The 23,549-nt window shown below is 33.9% G+C and overlaps 1 protein-coding gene across 1 annotated transcript; it reads right to left on the bottom strand.

The window, feature by feature from the left end:
• Positions 1 to 111: 111 nt before the first annotated feature.
• On the bottom strand, positions 112 to 15,809 carry LOC114303365 (uncharacterized). Its single transcript, XM_082871572.1, has 8 exons — positions 15,516 to 15,809; positions 4,312 to 4,383; positions 3,848 to 3,959; positions 3,659 to 3,740; positions 3,466 to 3,517; positions 3,303 to 3,371; positions 2,101 to 2,181; positions 112 to 505 (listed from the first exon to the last, which is right to left on the bottom strand). Exons 1-8 carry the CDS (start codon positions 15,807 to 15,809, stop codon positions 371 to 373), a joined length of 897 nt encoding a protein of 298 aa, XP_082727698.1. The 3' UTR covers positions 112 to 370.
• Positions 15,810 to 23,549: the final 7,740 nt, after the last annotated feature.

Below are 23,549 nucleotides of genomic sequence, written 5' to 3'. Positions count from 1 at the left end.
GATCAAAAACATAATGCAACCAATTGTGTAATGGATCATGATATTTTTAATTGCCAAATTAAAACAGAGAGTACCAAGTCAGCAACAAAGCATATTCTTAAGAATAAAAAAAGGACCAGATGTAACATAAGATAGATAAGGAGACAGGTGAAGGGAAACGTCATAGTCCTAGAAAGGCATGTAAACCTCTTGTTCTTCTCCCTCCATGGTTCTTCTATATTGATGAACATTTATTTTTTATGTCTTTTAGTGACATGGTATCAAAGCAGGTTGATCCTTGATCCATAGCAGATAATATTTCCCCCATTGATCGATGAGACTCGCTACCAGGTACAATACTAGGACTGTCCATCTCATTTACGCTTGGATTCTATTGGCCTTGTTGCTCATTTAATTGAATGTCAGACTCTCTAAGTGACTGAGAATCTACAGGAGGATTTGATTTTGCTGTTGCTGTGAGATTAATCCTGGGGGATCCAACATCTGAATCATCACCTCCAAAAGCCTAAATGAACAAAAAAACAAACATAATAATGAGGAAATAACAATGTCAGACCTGGTTAAATGTCTAAATAATAAAGAACAAATCACATTTTTTAAAGAAATAAACGAATGTTAAAAACAAATTATTACATTTTAAATAATTGTTGTTTCTATTCTTTGATCTGTGAAACTATTCAGCTAATCATTCAGCTCATATAATCTCTAAAGTGAGCACTAAATCCCTAGTCTTCCTCTTATTTAGTTTCTCAACCAAACCTGATCTTAAGGTACTGTTCTGAAGGCAGTGTTCACAGCATCCCAAAGGACCCAAACAGTCCTTTCCTTCTTTGTTCAATTAATTCTCCAACCCTTGACCTTATGATATACTCTTAACCCCCACCCACCCCACCCCCCAACATCCCTTCAAATATATTCCTTAAGAAATCATCATTCTCTTATTTTCTTTTCTTCTTTTCTTATTTTTATTTTTATGTTTTCAATCTATGTAAAGGACGTCAAAAAAAGGTTTCTTAATTTAAAGAGAGAGTTTTTAACTTACAGATGAAAAGAGAATCTATTAACAACACAATCTGCTTAAAGGATTAAGACTTGCCTTAGAACAGAAAACCTCAATCCATATCCATTCAAAGCTTCATGGGTTTCAGATCACAAGTCTCAGAGCACATAAGGAAGTACAGAAATGAATATAAAAAAGCAATCTAAGAACATTTCCTTGGGTGACTTTGTGTTTCATAGTTTTCAGTATATTATAAACTAAAGTAACATTTATTCTCTATCTCACTGTGTATGTGTGACAAGCACATGTGGCTGGGCTATGTCCAAGTGAATCCAAAATGTTGCCCCCTTTATCCTTGATTAATGATTGGGTAATGAAATAAACATAGAATTTAACTTTTCATCATTTAATTTTTCTTCAGCTCTACCCAATTATTTATTACTTGTTCTGTTTGGACTCTTGAGGTTCCTCACTGAATAGGAGCACCATAAAATTTTTACTTCTTGAGGTTCCTCACTATAAAAGTATAGGTTATGGTTCAATTTGCACCAACTTCACAAAAGTGTCTTTCTCATTCTCTTTCAAGCCTCTTTCCAAATAAGACACTTTCGCATGTTCTACCATTGATTTCCATTTGTCTCCACTAACTTTTTCAACAACATCATATTTAATATTTTGATGATCTCCGTCAACTGCCTCATAAAAATGAAAATGAAGAAGGCACAAACAACCTTCTTAATTTCCAGATTTTTCCATCTAGCTCCTCTTTTATCTACATCAAAGTTGATTTTTGCACCTTCAACCACACCAATAGATGTTCAGCATGACAACCAAAAATTCTAAATGAATCGTGACTTGCACCGAACACTTTGGCAACTTCCAAAATTATAACTAAAAGAAAAATAAAACTATAAACAGCATTATAAGCTACACCAAACGACACATATATCTCATATAAAATGGGACTAGTGAGAAAATGGACACATGCACATGCCCCAAGACCCATGATGTATGAAATAGAAATAGAAATCACAAAGAAGGTATTTAAACAGCTGCACCTTTATTAAACAAAATAAAAAATCACATTAAGAGCAACTTACATCAAAAATGTTCTCATACTCCTCCAAAAGTGTTGTGATGATGGCTTGAGCATTATTAGCAGCATTTGCGGCTGCAAGAAGCTGGGCGGAATTATCACCGTTGACATCAAAATCATTCTCCAATTCACATTCACCAGCTAAAAGAGGGCACAACAGCAATGGTGCCATAGAAATTGAAGGTAGAGGCTAAGGATTTGGGTTTCAAATGTTAAGAATGATAGTAGAATTGAGATTTAAGGATGGTGTTCAAATTAGGGCTAGCAGGGTTGGCTTGGACGGGTTGAGGAGTGGCAAAAAATGTGGGGGAGGGACTGCCAAAAGTGAAAGTAAGTGCTAGGATTAGGGTTTCAAATGTTAGAGATAATGATAGAATTGAGATTAAGGTCGGTGTTCAAAGTAAAAGACAAATTTTTTAAATTTTGAGGTGACAGTTCAAAGAACATAACGGTCCAAGGTTTAAATATAGACAAGCATGTATTAACCAATTCAAAATACGATTAACATCAAATCAATGGTAGTGGAAAGTTGGTACATGAAAATAGTTGTTACAGGTCAATGGTTGTGGAAAGTTGAAAATTGTGTAGTTAAGGTTGCTTTCAAGATTTTGTGAAGCTTCAAGTTGCATACATGTAAACAGAGACGACGAAGAAAAAAAAAAGAATACAAAAGAAAAAGTGCACCAATTGTACTTCATTATATTATATGTACAGTCATTTATATTGAGTGAGGTGGGTTTGGACAGGTCAAAATTGATTATGTATTAAAATAATTTAACTTAAATTCTTGCTTATTTAACTAATAAATGGGTTAAGTTCAATTGTGTAGCTCGACTAACCCATTTATTTTATCGATTTCTCTTTCCAGGTTTTTGTATTTGTAATTTTGGTTAAGTTTATCACCTTTAGTTGAGCATGTACGTTACTATTCAATCTAATAAAATTGGAGAAATTTTTAATCCTATCACTAATAATGTAAAACAAATATATGATTGGAATTATATATCTCCGTATCCATTGCAAAGTAAAACATGAACAAGAGGGGATTGTTTATTCCACCAATCAAGTTGGATAACTAATCTTATCTATTGTTAATTCTCTCACTATTAATTCCAATAATCAAACAGAACCAAAGAGCTTTACAAAGAGGAAGAGTAAGGCAGTCATGAGGGGAAGTATTAGCAAGAGATATATTGCCTTCTTTACCTTGCCATTGAAGGCTGCATCATACAAACCAATCTTGTCCATTACAGTCAGCACAACACCCATCATTTTCTGGCATAAAGAGACAAGAGAAGAAAATCCATTAAAACCAGTTGATCGTAATACGATTTCTCCAACAAAACTGTAATTTAAACTTCCGGCTCACCAATCGAAGGGGTTCAATGTGAAGAAGTGGTTCCATGAACATCTCAACATTCCTGAATCATTTCATGTATCAAAGTAATAAAATAAAAAAAAATAAAAAGTAGTATAGGAAATTACTTTGCTATTAATATTTACTACGTGCGTGCATGCGATGATCAAATCTTTTTTATTCTGCAAATTAATTGTTCACTAACCTTATCACTGCCTTCCCTTGGTAGATATGGCATGTGTAGAAGCCGAAGCCCTTTCCCAGAAGTACATTAGGTGTGTTCCATTCTGCACCAATAAACAAATAAATAATAAAAAAAGAAAAAAGATGCCAAATGGAGTGGAGCAGGCCATGCAAGAATATCACTTGGGGGCAAGGAGGAGAAGGAACAAACCTAATCTCCAAGCAACACTAACATTCATTCCATCATTCAATGTTGGTTGCACCACAAACTGAATGTTGTTTCCCAAGCATTTCATCAAGGTAGAGAAGAAATCCACTACTTGCTGCAATAGCAATCCAATGCAAATTAGACAAGATCATATCCACATTCAAGGTAGAGAAGAAATCCACTACTTGCTGCAACACTTTCTTTTTTATTTTTGCAGTTAATGATATTTTAAAAAGGAAAAAATTATAGTAAACTCCCTTCAACTATGGCATGTTTTTAAGTTACCAAATCTCTGAATTTCTAATAAGATGATCTCCTTTACCAAATACTGTTATAGTAAACTCCCTTCAACTTTCTTCTTTTAAGTTACCAATCCACTCAATACTATTATATTGCAACTAATAAGAATTCTTCTTCTAATACAGCTATTTAAAAATTTGATTCTAAAGAAATAATTTCTAATGTACCTTTCGGATATGGAGCGCTTCTCGAACTCTATCATTGTTATTCCAAAAATAGGAAAGTCTGTACGCATTGATCTACAATCAAGGATGGCAAACAAATAGTCATAAGATGATCTCCTTATTAAACCAAACTCGTGGGATCATTGGGATAAAATCAGTGCAATTTCAAATGCTATATTAGAGCATCCACAATGTTGAATGTCATTGTCAAATTTTAGCTATGCCATAATACAAAAATGTAAAAGTTTGGCAACCTTGCTCCAAACATGTTGCATGGTGAAAGGTTTCCGTTGGGGTTTGCCCTTCTGTTCTTCTCTAAAATTTAGCATGCTTATCAATTAACAATCAGAATCAATTTTCAGATCAAACAAAACAAATTCATATTTCAGATTCAGATTTAGATTTCAGAATTAATAAAATTAACATACAGATTTCAGATTTCACAACTAAGATCAGCATTACACAGTGTGAGACACAACTAAGATCATATTTCAGATTACATAGTGTGATCAACTAAGATCAACATTTCAGATTCAGATTAACATACAGACATTACAGACATCACTGAATGAGGGAGACATTACACACACAGATTCGATCGATGCAGTGCAGAGATGAGAGATCAGGGAGAGAGAGAGAGAGAGAAAGAGAGAGAGAGAGGCTTATCTGTGAGACAGTGTGAGTCTATCGGGGCGAGAGAGGGAGGGACAGAGATGAGACTGATCTGATGAGATGAGAGAGTGAGGGAGACAGATTAGATCAGAGATATATCTGATATATATATATATCTCAGATATATATATATATATAACAACCATCGGGCCGAGAGAGAGAGAGACAGAGATTGAGAGAGAGAGTTTACCTGTGAGTAGATCGGCGGTGCGATGATCGGTGCGAATCGATGAGATGAACAACGAGACAGTGAGAGAGTGAGAGAGTGAGAGAGTAATCGGTGCAGAGATGAACGAGATCTGTGTAGAGATAAACGAGAGGGTGAGAGAGAGAGAGAGAGAGAGACGACTGAGAGAGTGATGTAAGGGAGACGATTAGATTTAGGGTTTTTTTTGGTTCTAAAGAGATTGGGGATTTTGGGGCGCGGGAATGAAAAAAATGAGGGGAACCGAGCGGGCGGGATGAGAAAAAAAAATAAATAAATAAATAAATTCATCATAAATAAATATTTAAATAATAAAAATAAATAAATAATAACTTTTTATTTTCTTTCCGTTATTAAGGTTGATTTGTTTCATATATATTTTAATGAAAAATATTTTCACTAAAATAAAAGTTAATTTTCTGTAATCAATGAAAAATATTTTTCTGCGGCCTATTTTTTTTTATTACTAAAAATTATGAACTAATTTTTTGTGGTAGAGGAAAAGGAGCGGCAGCAGTAGTGAAGGTGGTGGATAAGAGATGATGGTGGTGGTGGTGGTGGTGGTGGTGGCGAAAGAGATTAGTGGTGAAGTTGTGGTAGTGGTAGTGCAAATGGAGTGGCAGGGGTGAAAGAGAGGTAATGGTAGTAGTAGTGGTAGTGGTGGTAGTGGAGTGGTGGCGATAGTAGTAGTAATGGTAGTGGTAGAGGTGAAGTGGCTACAGTAGAAGTAATGGTGGTGGTGGAATGGTGTTTGCAGTAGTGGTGAAGGTGGTACAAGAGGTGGGTGGTGAGAGAGAGAAATGAGTGAGAGACAGATAGAAGAGAGAGAGAAAGACAGAGTGATGAGGGAGAGAGAGATAAAGAGAGAAAGAGATATAGAGAGAAATAGATAGAGAGAGACATATAGAAAAATAGAGATAAACAAGAGATGAGAGAGACATATAGAAAGAGAGCGAAAAGAGATGAACGATAGAGAGAATAGAAAAATAGAGAGATGGAGAGAAGAGAGATAAGCGAGAAAGCAGAGAGAGAAAAGAGATTAGAGAGATAGAGAGAAGAGAGATGAGCGAGGGAGACATAGAGATAAGACAAATGAGAGAGATAGAGAGAAGAAAGATGAACGAAAGACACACAGACAAACAGATAGATAAACAAACAGACAGAGAAATAAGAGTGATGAGTGAAAGAGAGAAAGAGAAGAGTGGTGGTAGTTGAATGGCATTTGCAGTGGTGGTAAATGTAGTAGAGAAGATGGGTAGTGAGAGAGAAAGATGAGTGAGAGACGAATAGAGAAAAGAGATAGAGAGACAGAGTGATGAGCGAGAAAGAGACAAAGTGGTCGCTAAAAGTGCATTTTCTTGTAGTGGATCGATAAATCGATAGGGAGCTCAATAAATAAAGAAGACAGATAATTCAAAACTCTGTTCAAAACTTAATTCAAATCAATTTTTTAAATATTTTAAATATTTAAATATTTTAAAAATATTTTAAATATTTAAATATTTTAAAAATATTTTAATTTTGTGAGAGACAGATAAAGAAGAGAGATAGAGAGAGAGACACAGAGATAGAGTGATGAGCGAGAAAGAGAGATAGACAAAGTGGTTGCTAAAAGTGTATTTTCTTATAGTGGATCGATAAATCGAGAAGGAGCTCGATAAATAGAGAAGATAGGAGTAAGAGAGTGAGCAAGGCGAACATAGTGAGGGAGAAATAGACAAATAGACAAGTAGACACAGAGAGAGAGAAGAGTGATGAGTGAGAGAGAGACAGGGAGAGAGAGATAGACAGAAAAAGAGATAGAGAGAGAAAGAAAGAGAGAGATGGAAAGATAGAAAAAGAGAGAGAAATAAGAGATGAGCGAGAGATAGACAAAAAAAGAGAGAAATAGAGCAAAAAGAGATGAGCGAGAGAGAGACACAGAAAAAGAGAGAGACAGAAAGAGAAGAGAAATGAGCGAGAGAGATAGAGAGAGATAGAAAGATAAGAGAAAGAGAGAGAAAAAAAAAGAAATGAGAGAGATAGATAGAGATAAGAGAGATGAGCGAGAGAGACAGAGAGAGAAAACAGATGAGAGAGATAGAGAGAAGAGAGATAGGCGAGAGACACAGAGAGAAAATGAGAGAGAGAGAAACAAGCAGACATAGAAAGAGAGAGAGATAGAGATAGAGAGAAATGAATGAAAAGAGATAAAGAGAAGAGAGAGAGATAGAGACAGAGAGACAGGAAGATGAAAAAATGAATGAAAAGATAAATGTTATATCAAAAGAGTAAGACGACATTGTTTTTTTTAATTTTTTTTGCGACAGAAAAATACCGTTGAATTTATTCAAACCATTTTGTGACTGTATATATATGAAGCTATCTCAAAACCACAATCACCAAAATCTTTTAAAAATTCACTAAATACCAAAAATACAAAAAAAAAATACCATAATTCAATACATTTTTTTTGTATTTTTATGTATTTATTAATTTTTAAAAATATTTTTTCATATTTTTTTTATTTTTTAGATACATCTAAATAAGGTACATCTAAAAAAAATATTTAAAATTTTAAAAATATTCACTAAAAAAAAAAACACGAAAGCCACTTTTTGTGACGGCAGAAAATGCCGTCTTAAAAAAACAGAGTATTTGCGACGGCACCATTTGCCGTCTCAAAAAAGTAGAGCATTTGCGACGGCACTATTTGCCGTCTCAAAAAATGAGAGTATTTGCGACGGCAGAAAATACCATCGCAAATACTCCCATTTTTGAGACGGCAAATAGTGCCGTCGCAAATGCTCTGTTTTTTTTAGACGGCAAATGGTGCCGTCGCAAATACTCTGCTTTTTTGAGACGGCATTTTCTGCTGTCACAAAAAGTGACTTTTTGAGACGGCAAGTGTGCCGTCGCAAATAATTCCGTCTCATATATCTAATTTTCTTGTAGTGCTCGGTCCTTCTTTAGCTAATGATCTCACCATTTTCTAGTAGTTTGCGTGAACGCGTGAGTGACTATCCTTTCTCTCACATGTGCCTGCTTTCAACTCAAGTTGATAGATAGTTAGTTGTTGTGCATTGTAAAAACTTCGAAGTTTTGGCAAGTGGGTTGGGGCTAAAATAGCCACAAAAGACAAAACAGGCTATTTTAGCCACAACAAACAAAACATCACATCCAACCCATAATCATTACACTCTTCTCTCACAAAAAAAAAGCCAAAAAGCCAAAAAGCCAAAAAGCCCTTCCCAAACCAAGCTTTTTAGTCCAGGCTAAAATAGCCAAAAAAACCAAAAAGCCAAAAAGCCAACCCACTTCCCAAACGGAGGCTCAGTAGAAAAATCAATAATATACTAATGTGATACGTGGTATAAAAAATACTAATGTACAAAGAAATATACTACATAATTACTCACTTTTACCAAATTCATTTTTTTATCAACAGGCACAAAGTAATGAATTTTGCTTAGTTAGGGGCGAATTAAGTGTAGCAAAAAATGACCTTTTTGAAAATGATAATTACTTAGACAAGCATTATTAAAAAATTACTAAGAAAAATTAATAAATGTATGCCAATCATTTCTTAATAGTTATCTCTCAATTATTTCATACAATTTTGGGGCTATAATACAATTAGTATTTAGTGTATAATTTATTAGATTGTTATTTTAAAAATATTTTATTGATAAATAAAATAAATAAATGACCTACTTAGGAAGTAGAGTCTATTCACATATGAAGAAATATGTTGAGAATATTTATGAGTACAATTATATACAAACAGAATTTGTATATAAAAAGTGTCGCATTTATATCTATGACAATCATTGTGATTCATAATTGTAAATGTTATTATCACATCGTTATCTTAAATTATATCTCAATATCACATTCTTATATATAAAGTTATCTTTATGTAACAATTTAAACTTCTAAATAAATTGATAATTTACAATTTAATATTAAAGTAATGCTACAACGAGACAATTTTTTTTATCACATTTCATCTACTATTTGATGTGACACACATACATTAGTTAGTTATTAATGATAGCAATATACCAACGTCGTCAAATATTGAGAGTGCAATTTATCTTTCAATCCATAATCGGATTAAAGAGGTCTAGTTTGACCTATTGTGGGCTCACATAGAGCCCGTCTCAATGATCTAAATCATTTATCTTGTAGGGCTCATTGTGTACATTATTCATATCAAAAAATTATATTGATTAAACATTAATAATCACTTAACCACATCATATCTGTTTGACAATATAATCTATCTTCAAAATCACATGGTATGTCTCTAGTATTTATTTATTTATATTTTTTAAAAAATATTATTTAGAACTAGGCATCACGTTCTTCATTTATGTATATATATATATATATATTCAAGACAACTAGGTCCATAGTAAATAATTCAAGGGGGAGATGAAGAAAGGGGCCAAGGTGGAGAAGATATTTTTTATATGATTGTCTAAGGCTGTGTTTGTTTTGCTGGATGAAGGAAGGGGATATTGAACTAAAAATATATGTTGATGACACTGACGTGACAATGTCATATACTATATACTTACATCTCAACTTCTCATCCATATTTCGTAAATATGTTTTTCTATATTATTATTATTATTATTATTATTATTATTATTATTATTACTTTTTTTTCTTTTTCTTTCCTTTCCCATTTTTTTTTTTTTTTTTTTTTTTTTACAAAGAAAAAAGAGGAGTTTTATTCATTAAACAAAGAAGAAGTACCTAACGGCCCAATATCAAATTGATGAGAATGTAAACATTAGGATGGGAAACAAATATATATTAAGGCCTCGTTTGAAAAGCGATCGGTTCAGTCAAAAGGTTATTAAAAAAGTTAAAAAGTCAACAACTCATACCAAAAAGTTAAAAATTCTCTTTTCTCTCTACTTTTTACACATCTTTTTGTAAAAAGTCAAAATCATCCTAAATATACTAGTTTTTTTTAGTTCATATTTTAGCCAAATAACAAAAAAGTTACTAAATTAGCATATTCTCAAACGAGGCCTAAGGGTGTAACTTTTTCTTTAAAAAGAAACTACAGTAAATACACTACGCCAAAATTGGGCTTTAGCGGCGGTTTTTTACCGCCGTTAAAGAATGTAAAACCGCTGTTAAAGCCTTTAACGGGGGTAATTTAGGACCGTCGTTTATACTCGTGTCGGAAAAGATACAACCGTCGTAAAAGGGTAAATTACCGTTGTTAAAAGTCGACCAAAAACGACAGTAATGTAGGACAAAAAACGGCGATTCTTTACCGCCGTAAACAAGTTCAAATTTTAAAAAAAAATAATTTTCTCTTCTTGCAGCCCCCAAGTCTTGAACCCTTGACCTCTAATCTATGTACGCCAACCACTCCACCATAGCCACTCTATATGAAATATATTCCCTAAATAAATATTTAAACATTACTTTTGCTTTATTGTAGATGGTCATGTTCAACCTCTAGCCGCGCATGGTCACCACTCGTCGGAGTTTCGCCGAAGCTCTGCCGACAAAGACCACCGTCATCAACGGCAGTAATGAGAGGGCTTTAGCGGCGGTTTCATTACCGCCGTTAAAAGAAGGCTTTAGTGGCAGTTTTTTTAACGGCGGTTTCATTACCGCCGTTAAAGATACTTTAGGGGCGATTTTTTAACGGCAGTAACGAAACTGCCGTTAAAAATACATTAACGGCGGTATTAACGGCGGTTTCGTTACCGCCATTAATAGTATCTTTAACGGCGGTAACGAAAACTTCTGTTAAAAAAACCGTCGTTAATGCCCTGTTTTGGCGTAGTGATATTACATCCCACCTAGGGATGGAAATTTGAACGCAACTCGACGGGGACTTGCCCTCCGACCCTGATTATAGTGGTTTTTCCCCCAAAAAATATCCCTGACGGACAGGGGATAGTATTCGAAAATGAATCCCCGATGATTTTCGGGTCAAAGATGGTGATACGTTTTCCAACCCCGTCCCTGGCCTCGATCCCCGCCCTTTTTTTCCCTGAAGTAAAATTATTGTTTTAGCCCTGTCTATATATATATATATATATGTATGTGTGTGTGTGTATGTCTTTATTTTGTTGATAGACACTCACACAACTGCTCCCTCACACTTACACACGGTTAATTCGCGTGAGAAAAATGAAGAGGGAGAAAGAGAGAGAAAGAGAGCAGAGAGCCAATCCTCTGCCAGACCAGCGATCTCCTCTGCCGAGAAAAGAGAGTCGTCCTCTTCATAGCGCCGATCTCCTTCGCTTCTCTACTGACTCTTTCTATCTCTCTCTATTTCTCTCTCTTTCTCTATTCTATACACACACACACACACACACATATATATATATATATATATTATAGATTGCAGCTCAGATCTGTGAGATCTATGATGATGATAATCTGTTGTTGTTGATCTGTTGCTTTTTTTTTTTTTTGATCTGTTGTTTTGTTATTTTTTATTTATTTATTTTGATCTGTTGTTGATAATGATCTATGATGATGATGATCGGTTGTTGTTGATCTCTCTCTTTCGCCATGTGTAAAATAGTTTTCAAAAAAAAAAGGTTCTAGGGATCAGGGACGGGGGTGGGGATGGTGATGGGTTCCCTGTCGGGGATCGAGGGCAGGGGCGGGAACAGGAAATTTTATATCTTCAAGGATGGGAAGTGTGATCCCCGACCCCATCTCGGCCCATTGCCATTCTTAATCTCACCCTTTAATAGGTAATTTTTAGTCTTTCCATTATTTGTAATTTCTCCAAACAAAAAGAGGCAAGCCAATGCTTTAATAGGAAGAGAAGACCAGCTCACCAAGGGCTCTCCTTGCCTCTCTTGTAGTATGGTTCCCCAATATTTTAAAAAGCTGGTACTTCTTCAAAGATTACATAAATATACAATTGGGTGCATGGCTATTATGGTAAAAAAATTGATGTTATTTGTTTTTTTTATCAGTGGTGATTAGGACCTCTAATAGTAGAGCTCTAACAAGAGCTTTTATTGATGTGGCAACCTCAAAAAAAAAAAAAAAAAACAAAGGTTAAAATATCAAATCACCCAGTGAGACTCACAATTTAAAGCTTTCCTATAGCTCACAATTTAGAGGTCTGAAATATTTTTCTTTTTTTATTGTGACTTGTGAGAGTAATCAAGAAAAAAAAATAAAAATTATGCTAATGAAAATGGCTCATAACATATAGTAAAAAGAATCAATAAAAAAAATGTGCCATTATATTCACATTGATAAGAGTATAAAATTGGCCATCGGCCCAGGGCCGGCCCGACCCGACCCGTTGACAATGTGAATATTCACATTGACATATTAACATTCACATTAATAGGAGTATAAAATTGGCCAGCGACCTAGGGCGGGCCCGACCCGGCCCCGTTGACAATGTGAATATTCACATTGACATGTTAACATTCACATTGATAAGAGTATAAAATTGGCCAGCGGCCCAGGGTGGGCCCGACCCGGCCCGTTGACAACGTGAATATTCACATTGACATGTTAACATTCACATTGATAGGAGTGTAAAATTAGCCCGTGCCTCGTGGCTGTCTGAAACCCACCCACAGCCCATAGGCGGCCCAGGGCGGGCCCGGCCCGGCCCAGCCTGGCCTGTTGACAATGTGAATATTCATATTGATATGTTAACATTCACATTGATAAGAGTATAAACTTGGCCCGCGGCCCATGGGCTGCCAAAAGCCCACCCGCCGTCTGGGACGGGCCCGGCCCGGCCCGTTGACAATGTGAATATTCACATTGACATGTTAACATTCACATTGATAGGAGTGTAAAATTAGCCCACGCCTCGTGGCTGCCCAAAACCCGCCCACGGCCCATGGACGGCCCGGAGCGGGCCCAACCCAGCCTGTTGACAATATAAACATTCACATTGACATGTAAACATTCACATTGATAAGAATATAAAATTGGCCAACGGCCCAAGGCGGACCCGACCCGGCCTGTTGACAATGTGAATATTCACGTTGACATGTTAACATTCACATTGATAAGAGTGTAAAATTGGCCCACAGCCCCTGGGCGGCCCGAAGCCCGACCGCAGCCCGAGGCGGGCTTGGCCCGACCCGTGACAATGTGAATATTCACATTGACATGTTAACATTAACATTGATAGGAGTGTAAAATTTGCACGCTGCCCGAAGCTTGCCCGCGGCCCGGGGTAGGCCCGGCCCCGCCCGGCCCGTTGACAATGCGAATATTCGCATTGACATATTAAAATGCACATTGATAGGAGTGTAGAATTGGCCCGCGGCCCGTGGGCTGCCCGAAGCCCGCCCATGGCCCGGGGCAGGCTTGTTTCGGTTCAGGCCCGAGCATGTCCGAGACCCCAGGTTAGGGCCTAAGTCATCACTTTGAAGTCTGGCCCGGCCCATCGGCCCGCTTAAGGCCCATTCAAGGCTCGGTCCGAGGCCCAGCCCGCCCGAGGCACAATGTATTGTTTTGTCGAAAATAATAAAATTTTGGTAGAAAAAATTAAAAAGAATTAAAAAAAATGGCTAGGCCCGCCCAAGCTCGAGGCTAGGCCCAGGCCCACCGACCCTACCCGAGGCTCGATCCATCGGTCCGTTCAAAACCCGAATACCCTTGTGTCAGGGCTAGGGCCTGGGCCTAATTTTTGGCCCGTGGGCCAGCCCGACCCGGCCCGGGAAAGGCTCGTTTGGGCCTAGGCTTGAGCCTAGTTCGAGACCCTAGGCTAGGGCTTGGGCCATCACTTTGAAGCCCGCCCCCACCCATCGGCCCGGTTAAGGCCCATTCAAGGCTCGGTCCGAGGCCTAGCCCGCGCCGAGGCCTAGTGTCTTTTTTTGTGAAAAATAATAAAATTTTGGTAGAAAAAATTAAAAAGAATTTAAAAAAAATGGCCAGGCCCGCCCCGTGGCCGCCCACGGGCCGTGGGCAGGTTTTGGGTAGCCACGAGACACGAGCTAATTTTACACTCCTATCAATATGAATGTTAACATGTCAATGTGAATATTTACATTGTCAACGGGCTAGGCCAGGCCCGCCCTGGGCCGCTGGCTAATTTTATACTCTTATCAATATGAATATTAACATGTCCATGTAAATATTTACATTGTCAACAGGCCGAGCCGGGCCCGCCCGAGGCGTGGGCTAATTTTACACTACTATCAATGTGAATGTTAACATATCAATGTGAATTAAAAAAATTACTAATTTTATACTAATAGTAAAAAATTTAAAAAATTACTAAAAAGCCAAAAAATTAAAAAACTAAACAAAAAAAATTCTAAATCCTAAGTCTTAAAAAAGTCAAAGACTTGGTTTTCTCTCTATTTTTTTGTAATTTTTTTTGTAAACAATTAAAAAAATCATCCTAATTATATTAATTTTTTTCACCTTATATTTTAATTAAAAAATTAAAAAATTACTAAAATAATTTATTCTCAAACCAACTAACGTGAAAAAAATAAGTAAAAAATAAAATTAGATGTAATTTTTTTCATTGATTAATGTGAACTTCATTGCCAAAGTGTCCATTTATGTACACTACTCTTCCTTTTTCTATTTGATATTTTTCCATCACAGGTTTCAAACCAAAAAACGAAAAAGTTCCAAACAATCAATAGATCTAACAAATTTTTTTTTTTTTTAATCAGGCAAAAGAAGATAAACATTATTAGGGGTTGTTTGGGATGATCTAAATAAGTATACTTTTTAACTTTTTATAAAATATGAGTTGGGTTTGGGTTGAATTTAAAGTGATGTGTTAGAGAGGTGATGTGACTTAAATAAAATAATATAATTTAGATAAGATAGTGATTTTTTAACTTTTTCAAGATATGTCAAACTTGACATTAATGCGCCAAAAAGGGTTACACTAACAAAGGGGAAGAAGGCATAGAAAATGCACCATAGCAAAGATAGCTCATCCAACTAGGCTGGTACTAGAAGAATTTACACCGATTATAACAACTTATTACTTAATTTCACACAAGACAGCAAGAAAAAGAAAGAGAGAGAGAGAGAGAGAGAGAGAGAGTAAAAAGAGGCCAATCACCCCAGCTTCAACATTAAGCTCTCTCACAAGGTGTGTAACACTGTAACTACACCTCTGTGAGGAAAATCTCAAATTTTTCTACAACTCCAACCCATAAAAATATATTCATGAATTTTGGGTTAAAAAAAAAAAAAAAAACCTACAATAATAAAGAAAGATGTTAAAAAAAAGAGAAGCAGTAATTCAACAGCTTCATCTTAGCCATCTCTCTCTCTCTCTGCGCAAACAATTTATCAAACAAGAACACAATCTCTCTCATCTGAGCATTGAAGTTAGAGATCGAAAAACCACTTCTTCACAAGGAATAGTGAGACCCATATCATGATCAAAGCCAAACTCTTCTTCGGCACAGCGAAGAAGGCACTGGAACTCAGGGTGAGTCAAGAATGAGATTGGGACTATGTATCTGCTTCTGTTCTCTCCAACATACACTGCAAAATGGCCTTTTGGCACGTCGAGAGGAAGCCCGGTGACACTGTTGTCGTCGTCGTAGATGTGTTTCTTTCCCAAGCTTGAGCATCTTCTGAGGATTTGTTTGAGAACTGTTGGTTGAGGTAGTTTGTTTGGTTTTCTGATGGCCATTTCTAGGGGTTTTTTTTTTTTTTTTTTTTTTTTGGGAGTTTTAGACAAGTTGTGGGTTTTGTGACTAGGAAGGTACAAAAAAAGGGAGTTTGAGATGGACCAGTGAGGGAGGAGTGGGGGTGGTGGTGGTGATGATGAAGGGGTAGAGGGGGGGTATTTATGAAGAAAGTTGAAAGAGAGAGAGGGGTCATGTGGGGGTGTGGCATCTGTGGGGGAAGAACAGAGCAGGAGGTGTTTTAGGGGTTGGGTTTAGGGGTGAACAAACGTCGGACTCAGTCCGTATTATAAAATAATGTATTGCTAATATTTTAATATATTTTATTTTCTTTTATTTTTTTGTGAGTAAAAAATGTGAGAGTTGGTAGAATTTAAAATGCAACAATGATTCATCCCACTAAAAACATCACCACTAATAGCACTAATACATTAAAAAAGTAATTAAAAAAAAAACCACAACTTTAAGATCAAAATATCACATCATTTATGGCGGGACCCACTGCCACCTAATTAGTGGGAGCACTAATTAGTGGGAGCAAGCATTTTTCTTTAAAATGTGTAAAAAGTTAAAAGTGAACTTTTTTTTTTGCTTTCCAAAAGGCCAAATAATAAGAGATTTTATATCTGTTTAAATTTAGGGGTTGTTTGGGATGACCTAAATAAGTGTACTTTTTACCTTTTTACGAAAAGATGTGCAGAAAAGTAGAGAGATGATGTGATAGAAAAAAGATAAAAAAATAAAAAGTGCGTACTTATTTAGAATAGCCAAACTTGGCATTAGTCTGGTTCTAACATTAATTCTCTATATCTATCTAAATTCGGTTTAAAAAATAATTATAAATTGCAAGCTCGTTCATCAAGTTATATGTTAAATAAAATTAAAACATTCTACAATTAAATTTAATTACACATTATATTTTTTAAAATAAATATATTGATATCAATATAAATTAAAAGATTTTGCTTATGAATTGATGATTTCTTAAATAAATTCAATCACATTTCACTGCAAATGTGAGTTTCAATAAAATCAATAGAGATAAAATCTAAATCCTAATTAAAAAAATATATATTTTTTAATGTATTATAAATAATTAATTAATTAATTAATTTAATAATAAGCCGAGTTCAGTTCAAAGTATAAAATTATCAACCAAGCCCATTGATATTTCGACTGAAAATATTAATCTAGCAAGGTTTAAGGTCAAGTTTGGCATATACAAAATAATTTATCTTTTTATCTTTTTATTTTTTTTCATTACATCACCTCTCTACGTTTTTGCACATCTTTTCGTAAAAAGATAAAAGTACATTTATTTAAAGCATCCCAAACAACCCCTGAGAAATTGATAAAAAATTAATTTTTTAATAAAAAACTGAATTATTTTAAATAAAAAAATAATTTTTTTAATTAAAAAAAGTTAAAAAACTAAGGCTCTGTTTGGTTGTGCTCTGTAATCAATTTTCTACCCGCGTGTTGAAGCATGATGTTTGGTTTCGTTTTCAAATCAATTTTCTACACTCTGCAGAGAGAACTCTGATGCACAGGTGTCTTTTTTGTCCACCCGGTTGTCCACCCGGTAGACCACCCGGATGACCACCCGGTAGACCACCCGGATGTCCGGCTGATTTCCAGATTTTTTTTTTTTTTTTTTTTTTTTGCAATTGATTTACATAATCGGGACAAATATTTTCTGAAAATTTTTAAATTTTTTATGTGCTTTAAAATAATTTTGAATTGTATGTTTAGTTATGAGTTGTAAATTTTTGTATCACATATCAAATGTCACATCAATAATTCCCCACTCAAATCAAACCTCTTTTCCAAAACTATTTTCAAAACTCTTTACCAAATAAATTTTCTATACTCAAATCATAATTCCACAACACACAAACTCAAAATACAACTCATACTTTCAAATCACATTTACAAAACACAACCAAACGCTACCTAACTATTTTGACATGTCGCCAAAACGCCCCCCTATAAACTTAGGACTTTTCTTAAGCGTGCAACTTACGCCTTCCATTTACGCCTTTTCTGTTGCTGTCCTGTTTAATGTTTATATCTTCCATTTACACTTTTTGTGTTAGTGACATATGGTGTGCAACCTTAAATACAGGACCCATAAACTTAAAACAACTCTCTCCAATTCTAAAAAATAAGATTGAATCGATGTGACCCATGTGGTGTTTGCGTGCAGGGACATGGTGGGGCCAAACCCATTGCGTTACCCTTCCTTTGTAGGCCCGCCAGATGACAACATGGACCACTTAATTTTGATATCTCTCTGTCAATCTAGCGTTCACTAAACAAGTGTGAAAGAAAAATAATAATACGCATATATGCACTATATAATACACTAAAATATTAAGGGATAAAGATTGATAACTCGAAAATCGTGGCTTGAAATCGGCTCGAATTACAAAATGACGTCATTTTACAATTCGATTTTTTTTTCTTTTTCTTTTTCTTTCTTCCTTTTCTTCTTCTTTTTCTTCGTTGAAACCAGAAGAAGAATAGAGGGGAAGAGGAGAGAGGGAGCCTCCGTCACCTCCGCCTGCCGTCCTCGTCGCGAGGAGCTCGTCGCCTCCGCCGCCTTCGCCCGTCGCAGAAGCTCCGATCGTCGTAGCCCCGCCGCAGCTCGTCGCAGCCCCGCACAGCCCCACCTCCGGCCCCGACTCCTCCTCCAGCCATTTTTATGGCCCCCTCCCCTCCTCCTCCTCCTCCTCCTCCTCCTCCTCCTGCTGAAAACAAAAATCGAACCACTCTCGAACCACAAGATTCGAGTTACGAATCACTGCCGAATATTAAGTTGCTTGAATTTGATTAGTGTTTAATTTTTTTAAAATTTATTTAAAATTACTTTATTAAGTAAACAAATTAAATTTAAATATATTTTAAAACTCATTAAATTTTATTCAACTTAAGCTGTTTACGACTCAAATATTTGATGTAATTTCAAATTTTTTAGAGACCATGAACGAAATATTTAGAAGTAGGCAAACTTATTTGTTTTTTTTGGTGGCTATATAGCCTCTCTGTCAGCACAGGCCCTGGTTGTTGCCAAAAAAATTTTGCATGCATGTGTTTAAGGATATTATTATGTGAACTAAAAGAATTATTCCTAATAAAGATTATTCCCATATTATTTCGGGGTATTTACACACCAGTGAATTTTGAAAAAAAAAAATTACATACAAAAAAAATTATAATTATAATTATTAATATTTATTAAGTTTCTTGCTAGTTTGTAATTATTTTTTAAAAATTTTACTGATGTGATATTTCCTCTATTATGTTTATCAATCCACAAAAAATTTTGTCATTCCCGTGTAAATTTAATTTTTAAATGTCGAAGCCCACATATAAAGTGGTGATTCAATTATTAAATCACTTAATCTATCACCTACGACATATTAAGAAAATTATAAAAAGATTTCTTGATGTCAAAAGCCTCTATTTTCAAAGACATTGTACCTAGAAAAAAAAAATTCTCATATTTTGATATTTTGCCAGAGATCTCAGAAAACTTTGAGGCCCTTCTGACTTGAGATAAATTTGAAGGATAAATTACGAATATGATTTTTAAAATATACTTTTTGTGTCACTTTAACCCTTCAAGTTTTAATTTTGTCAATTTTATTTTTAAAATTGTCAATTTTGTCCAATTTTAAACAAGCCGTCTAAATAATTAACAAAATGATAACAAAATACGTACAGTCCCTAAAGTATATGTTTTGTGTCATTTTCTTTAAAAATTTTAATCTTGTCAATTTCATCCTGGAATATTGATAAAAAAAGATGAAACATTACGGGTTGGTTTGAAAAGTGGGTTGGCTTTTTAATTTTTTTAACTTTTTTAGCCTGGGCTAAAAAGCTTGGTTTGAGAATGACTTTTTGGCTTTTTGACTTTTTTAACTTTTTTTGTAAGAGAAGAGTGTAATGATTATGGATTGGATGTGATGTTTTGTTTTTTGTGGCTAAAATAGCCTATTTTGTCTTTTGTGGCTAAAATAATAAAAAAAAAAGCCCAATCTAGCTCTTCCCAAACGGAGCCGAACTTACAAGTTATAATATTCAAGGACATAATTGATAAAATTAAAACTTTACGAACAAGAATGAAAATGACATGGATACGTTAGGAACAATAATTGAAATTTGTAATAATTTGATTAATGATTTAACAGTCGTCTAAAATAATACCAATTTTAACTTCAGTTGAAGATTTTAAAGATAAAATTGACAAAATTAAAATTTGAAAAATTAAAATGACATAAAAGGCATATTTTAAAGACCATTTGTGCATTTTATCCTAAATTTAAATCACGCACTATTTTTTTTTTTTAAAACTATTTTGTCTGCTTGATCATATTGACTATTCGCCTACTCAGTAACAAGGGACTATATGTATTTATATAATTCAAAGAATAAAAACACCGACAGATAAATCATGAAACACAACACACATCCACGGAACCCATATAATAATTTCTGAATAAAATATTTTCTCTTACTTTTTTTTTCATTTTATTTTTAATGATAGCATTTTAACCATATATGAAAAAATATTTAGGTCAAGTTTGGGCACTTCAAAAAAAGTCAAAAAGTTACTCAAAAAGTTACTCAAAAAGTTAAAAAGTTAACACTATTCACCAAAAGTCAACAATTACGGCTGCACAACTCCCAATTCAAATTTTTCCCTACAAATCAATTTTTACAATTTTTTATTACACATTTTTCAATAAAAAGTCAAAAAGTTAACCCAAACATCCATATTTTCAACCTCAATTTTTTAGTCCAAAAAGACAAAAAGTGCACTTTTTTAGTCTTCCCAAACTTGGCCTTAGTAACTTGAATTTGTGTGGTTCAAATAGTTCGAATGTATTAAAAAAAGAAAAATGTTTGGTGGCCACAATATTCGCGGCTCAAATGGCAAAACGACGTCGTTTTGTGTTGTTTTGTGTCCAAAACGACGTCGTTTTGGTCAATTCGAACCATTCGAGCATGAAAAATTCAGACCCTCTATCATTGCTTTTAAAAAAATATGATTTTATTTCTAAAATAACGTTATTTAAAACATTCAAATTATTTGTACCATGAAAACTTAGGTTATGTAGGGACAGAAATCCCTGGCCACAAAATTCAGCACAGCATCACGGGGGGGAGTTTTTAACTGTAATAACCGTACTGAAGGACTATTGTTTGTGTCTGGTTTTATTTTATGGGGCTTCCTTGTGATTCTGCAAATTGATGAGTGGATGGTTGTCAGGTGTGCCAAAAGAACACAACACTTTTACCAAAAAAAAACCACACCACACCACGCCACACCACAGTCACACTTTGAATTCATATTAAAAAAAAAAAAAAAAACTGCAAAACCAACATGTGCCACATACAGTTAGCTTTTGCAGGTTTGACCCTTAACCATACACCTTTTACTTCACCTTTCCTATGGCAATTGTCTGCCCAAGGCAAACACACACATACACATATATTCACATGATCTCCCTTTTGATACAATTAAATAGATTAAAACTAATAAAAATGATGCAAAAACACAAAATAAACAACATAAAATATATATTTTATATAAAAATAAATAAAAAATCCATATTTATTGATAAAAAGTAACATAAAATATATATTTTATATAAAAATAAAAAATAAAAAATCCATATAACTATTATTGATAAAGAGTGAATTAAGTGTTTTATGTTAAAATTGTGACTGTATTTTATTCAAATATCATGGGAGATTAGTATAATTTACCTTGTATATATTTGTATATATTAATGATGGGTGTAAATGTAATATATTTGTAACTCATATTAAAATTTTTGAATGATTTGTATGTAGAAATGATGATTGTAACTGTAATTTGAAGGGGAAAAAAATTAAAATTTGAAATAAAAAAATCTAGACAAATGCACAAGTCTGATAAAATAAGTGTCATGATTTCAAAACATATTTAGCTTGTTTGGTTATAACTTTCAGAAAACAATTTTCAAAAAGTATATAAATACACACCTAACATAAATATATTTAAAAAGTATAACATAAATATACTTAAAAAGTATAATATTTAAATACACACCTAACATAAATATACTTAAAAAGTATAAATCCATATAACAATTTTCGAATAGTCAATTTTAAAAAATTCTACTTTTTTATTTTTCGTATTTTAATATTTTCAATGAATTTTTTTAATATTCTAAGTAATTTTTTAAAATTTTTAGACACACCAAACATAAATATACTTAAAAAGTATAATATTTGAGAATTTTTAAAAAAAAATACACTAAATACCAAAAAATATGAAATTCAGTACATTTTTCATATTTTTGTGTATTTATTAATTTTTTAAAATATTTTACTATTTAGATACATCTAAGTAAAGTACATCTAAAAAAAAAATTCTCAAAATTTAAAAAATATTCACTAAAAACACAAAAAACACAAAAAATAAAAAACTTAATTTTTAAAAAACTGAATTCAGAAAACTAAAACCAAACACAGTAATTATGAGTTGGTACTATATATAATATAAAATAGATAAGAAAAATGCTAAAACCAATCATAAGGGTGATTTGTTAATATTGAAAAAATGTGTAAAACATATATTGAAATGTGTAAAACATTTTAATATCTGTAAAAATATATTGAGATTATAAATATTTTAATATTTTATCTTTATTGACAATCCTTAAGCTTGTTATTAATAGGACGGATAAATAAATATATTATAATCATATAAATCAATGTATTTTATAGTATTCTTAAATTACGAGTACATGTGTGTACTTTCCATACAGAATCAAGCATTCGTATAGTACATACCGAATACCGATGCTATGTATTTTGGGTATCTCATCTTTTTGGTCTTCACTTGTGTAGTACATTTGTCCTCATACTTTTAGCGGCTACAATTACATGTCATGAGCAATGGATCTAGAACCATTGGATCAGAACCTTTGTCGTACATATTTTTTAAATAATTTTATTGTGGTAATTCAATGAACTAAATTTTTTTATTTTAGAGTATGATGTACAAAAAATTAGGAGAAATTTAAAAAAGGAAAGGAAAAAATTAAGTGAAATATGAATAAAATATACTTATATTTTACCTAATTTCACACACATTTTTTCTTTTTCTTTTTCTAATCCCTTCTCAAATCTCCCAACCAAATACGACGTAAGTTGCTCATTTTATATTATTTTTATTGTTTGGTAAAAGACGATGAAATTATGAATTACCTTTTTTATATTAATCAAGTTTGGGTGATCTAAGTAGACAATATGAGACAAGTCTCCGATACTCTCATGCACATGAGGCCTAATTGCATGTGGATGTGACACAGAAATGCAAGAGAAATAAACCTGGAGCAGACATTACCCAAAACCGATTAACAGTAAGTGGAGAGACTTATCCTATATTAGTTAAACTTGAATGGTTTAAAGAGATGATGTCGAACAAATCTCTACCATTATCAATTTATGCAGAATACATGTGCTTCAACAACACATGAGAGAGAGAGAGAGAGAGAGAGAGAGAGAGATAAGAACAAAGTAAATTTGCCATGTGTGAGAATGGTTGATAGAGTGAACAAACAAGTGAAGCAATTAAGCCCTTGGTTTAAAACCTTAAACCTACCAGTTCAGTGTTAGATACTATTACTAACTAAAAAACAGCAAAATGTTTTCCACAATAAAGGGCTGCCTCTCATTGTGTCCTCCTC

Source organism: Camellia sinensis, chromosome 5 (genome assembly GCF_055761805.1).
Source record: "Camellia sinensis isolate YWXY chromosome 5, ASM5576180v1, whole genome shotgun sequence".
NCBI classification, from domain to species: domain Eukaryota; kingdom Viridiplantae; phylum Streptophyta; class Magnoliopsida; order Ericales; family Theaceae; genus Camellia; species Camellia sinensis.
Note: the sequence above shows the minus strand (reverse complement) of the source record. Positions and strands in the feature narration are given on the sequence as shown.

Excerpts from the sequence above, each read along its gene's own strand:
- LOC114303365 (XM_082871572.1), bottom strand. The coding sequence starts at position 15,809 with ATGGCCATCAGAAAACCAAACAAACTACCTCAACCAACAGTTCTCAAA. Across the intron at positions 4,384-15,515 it reads CTATTCCTTGTGAAGAAGTG|ATCAATGCGTACAGACTTTC; the intron begins GTTTTTCGATCT and ends CCTTGATTGTAG. Across the intron at positions 2,182-3,302 it reads ATGCAGCCTTCAATGGCAAG|CTTCTTGCAGCCGCAAATGC; the intron begins GTAAAGAAGGCA and ends AATTCCGCCCAG.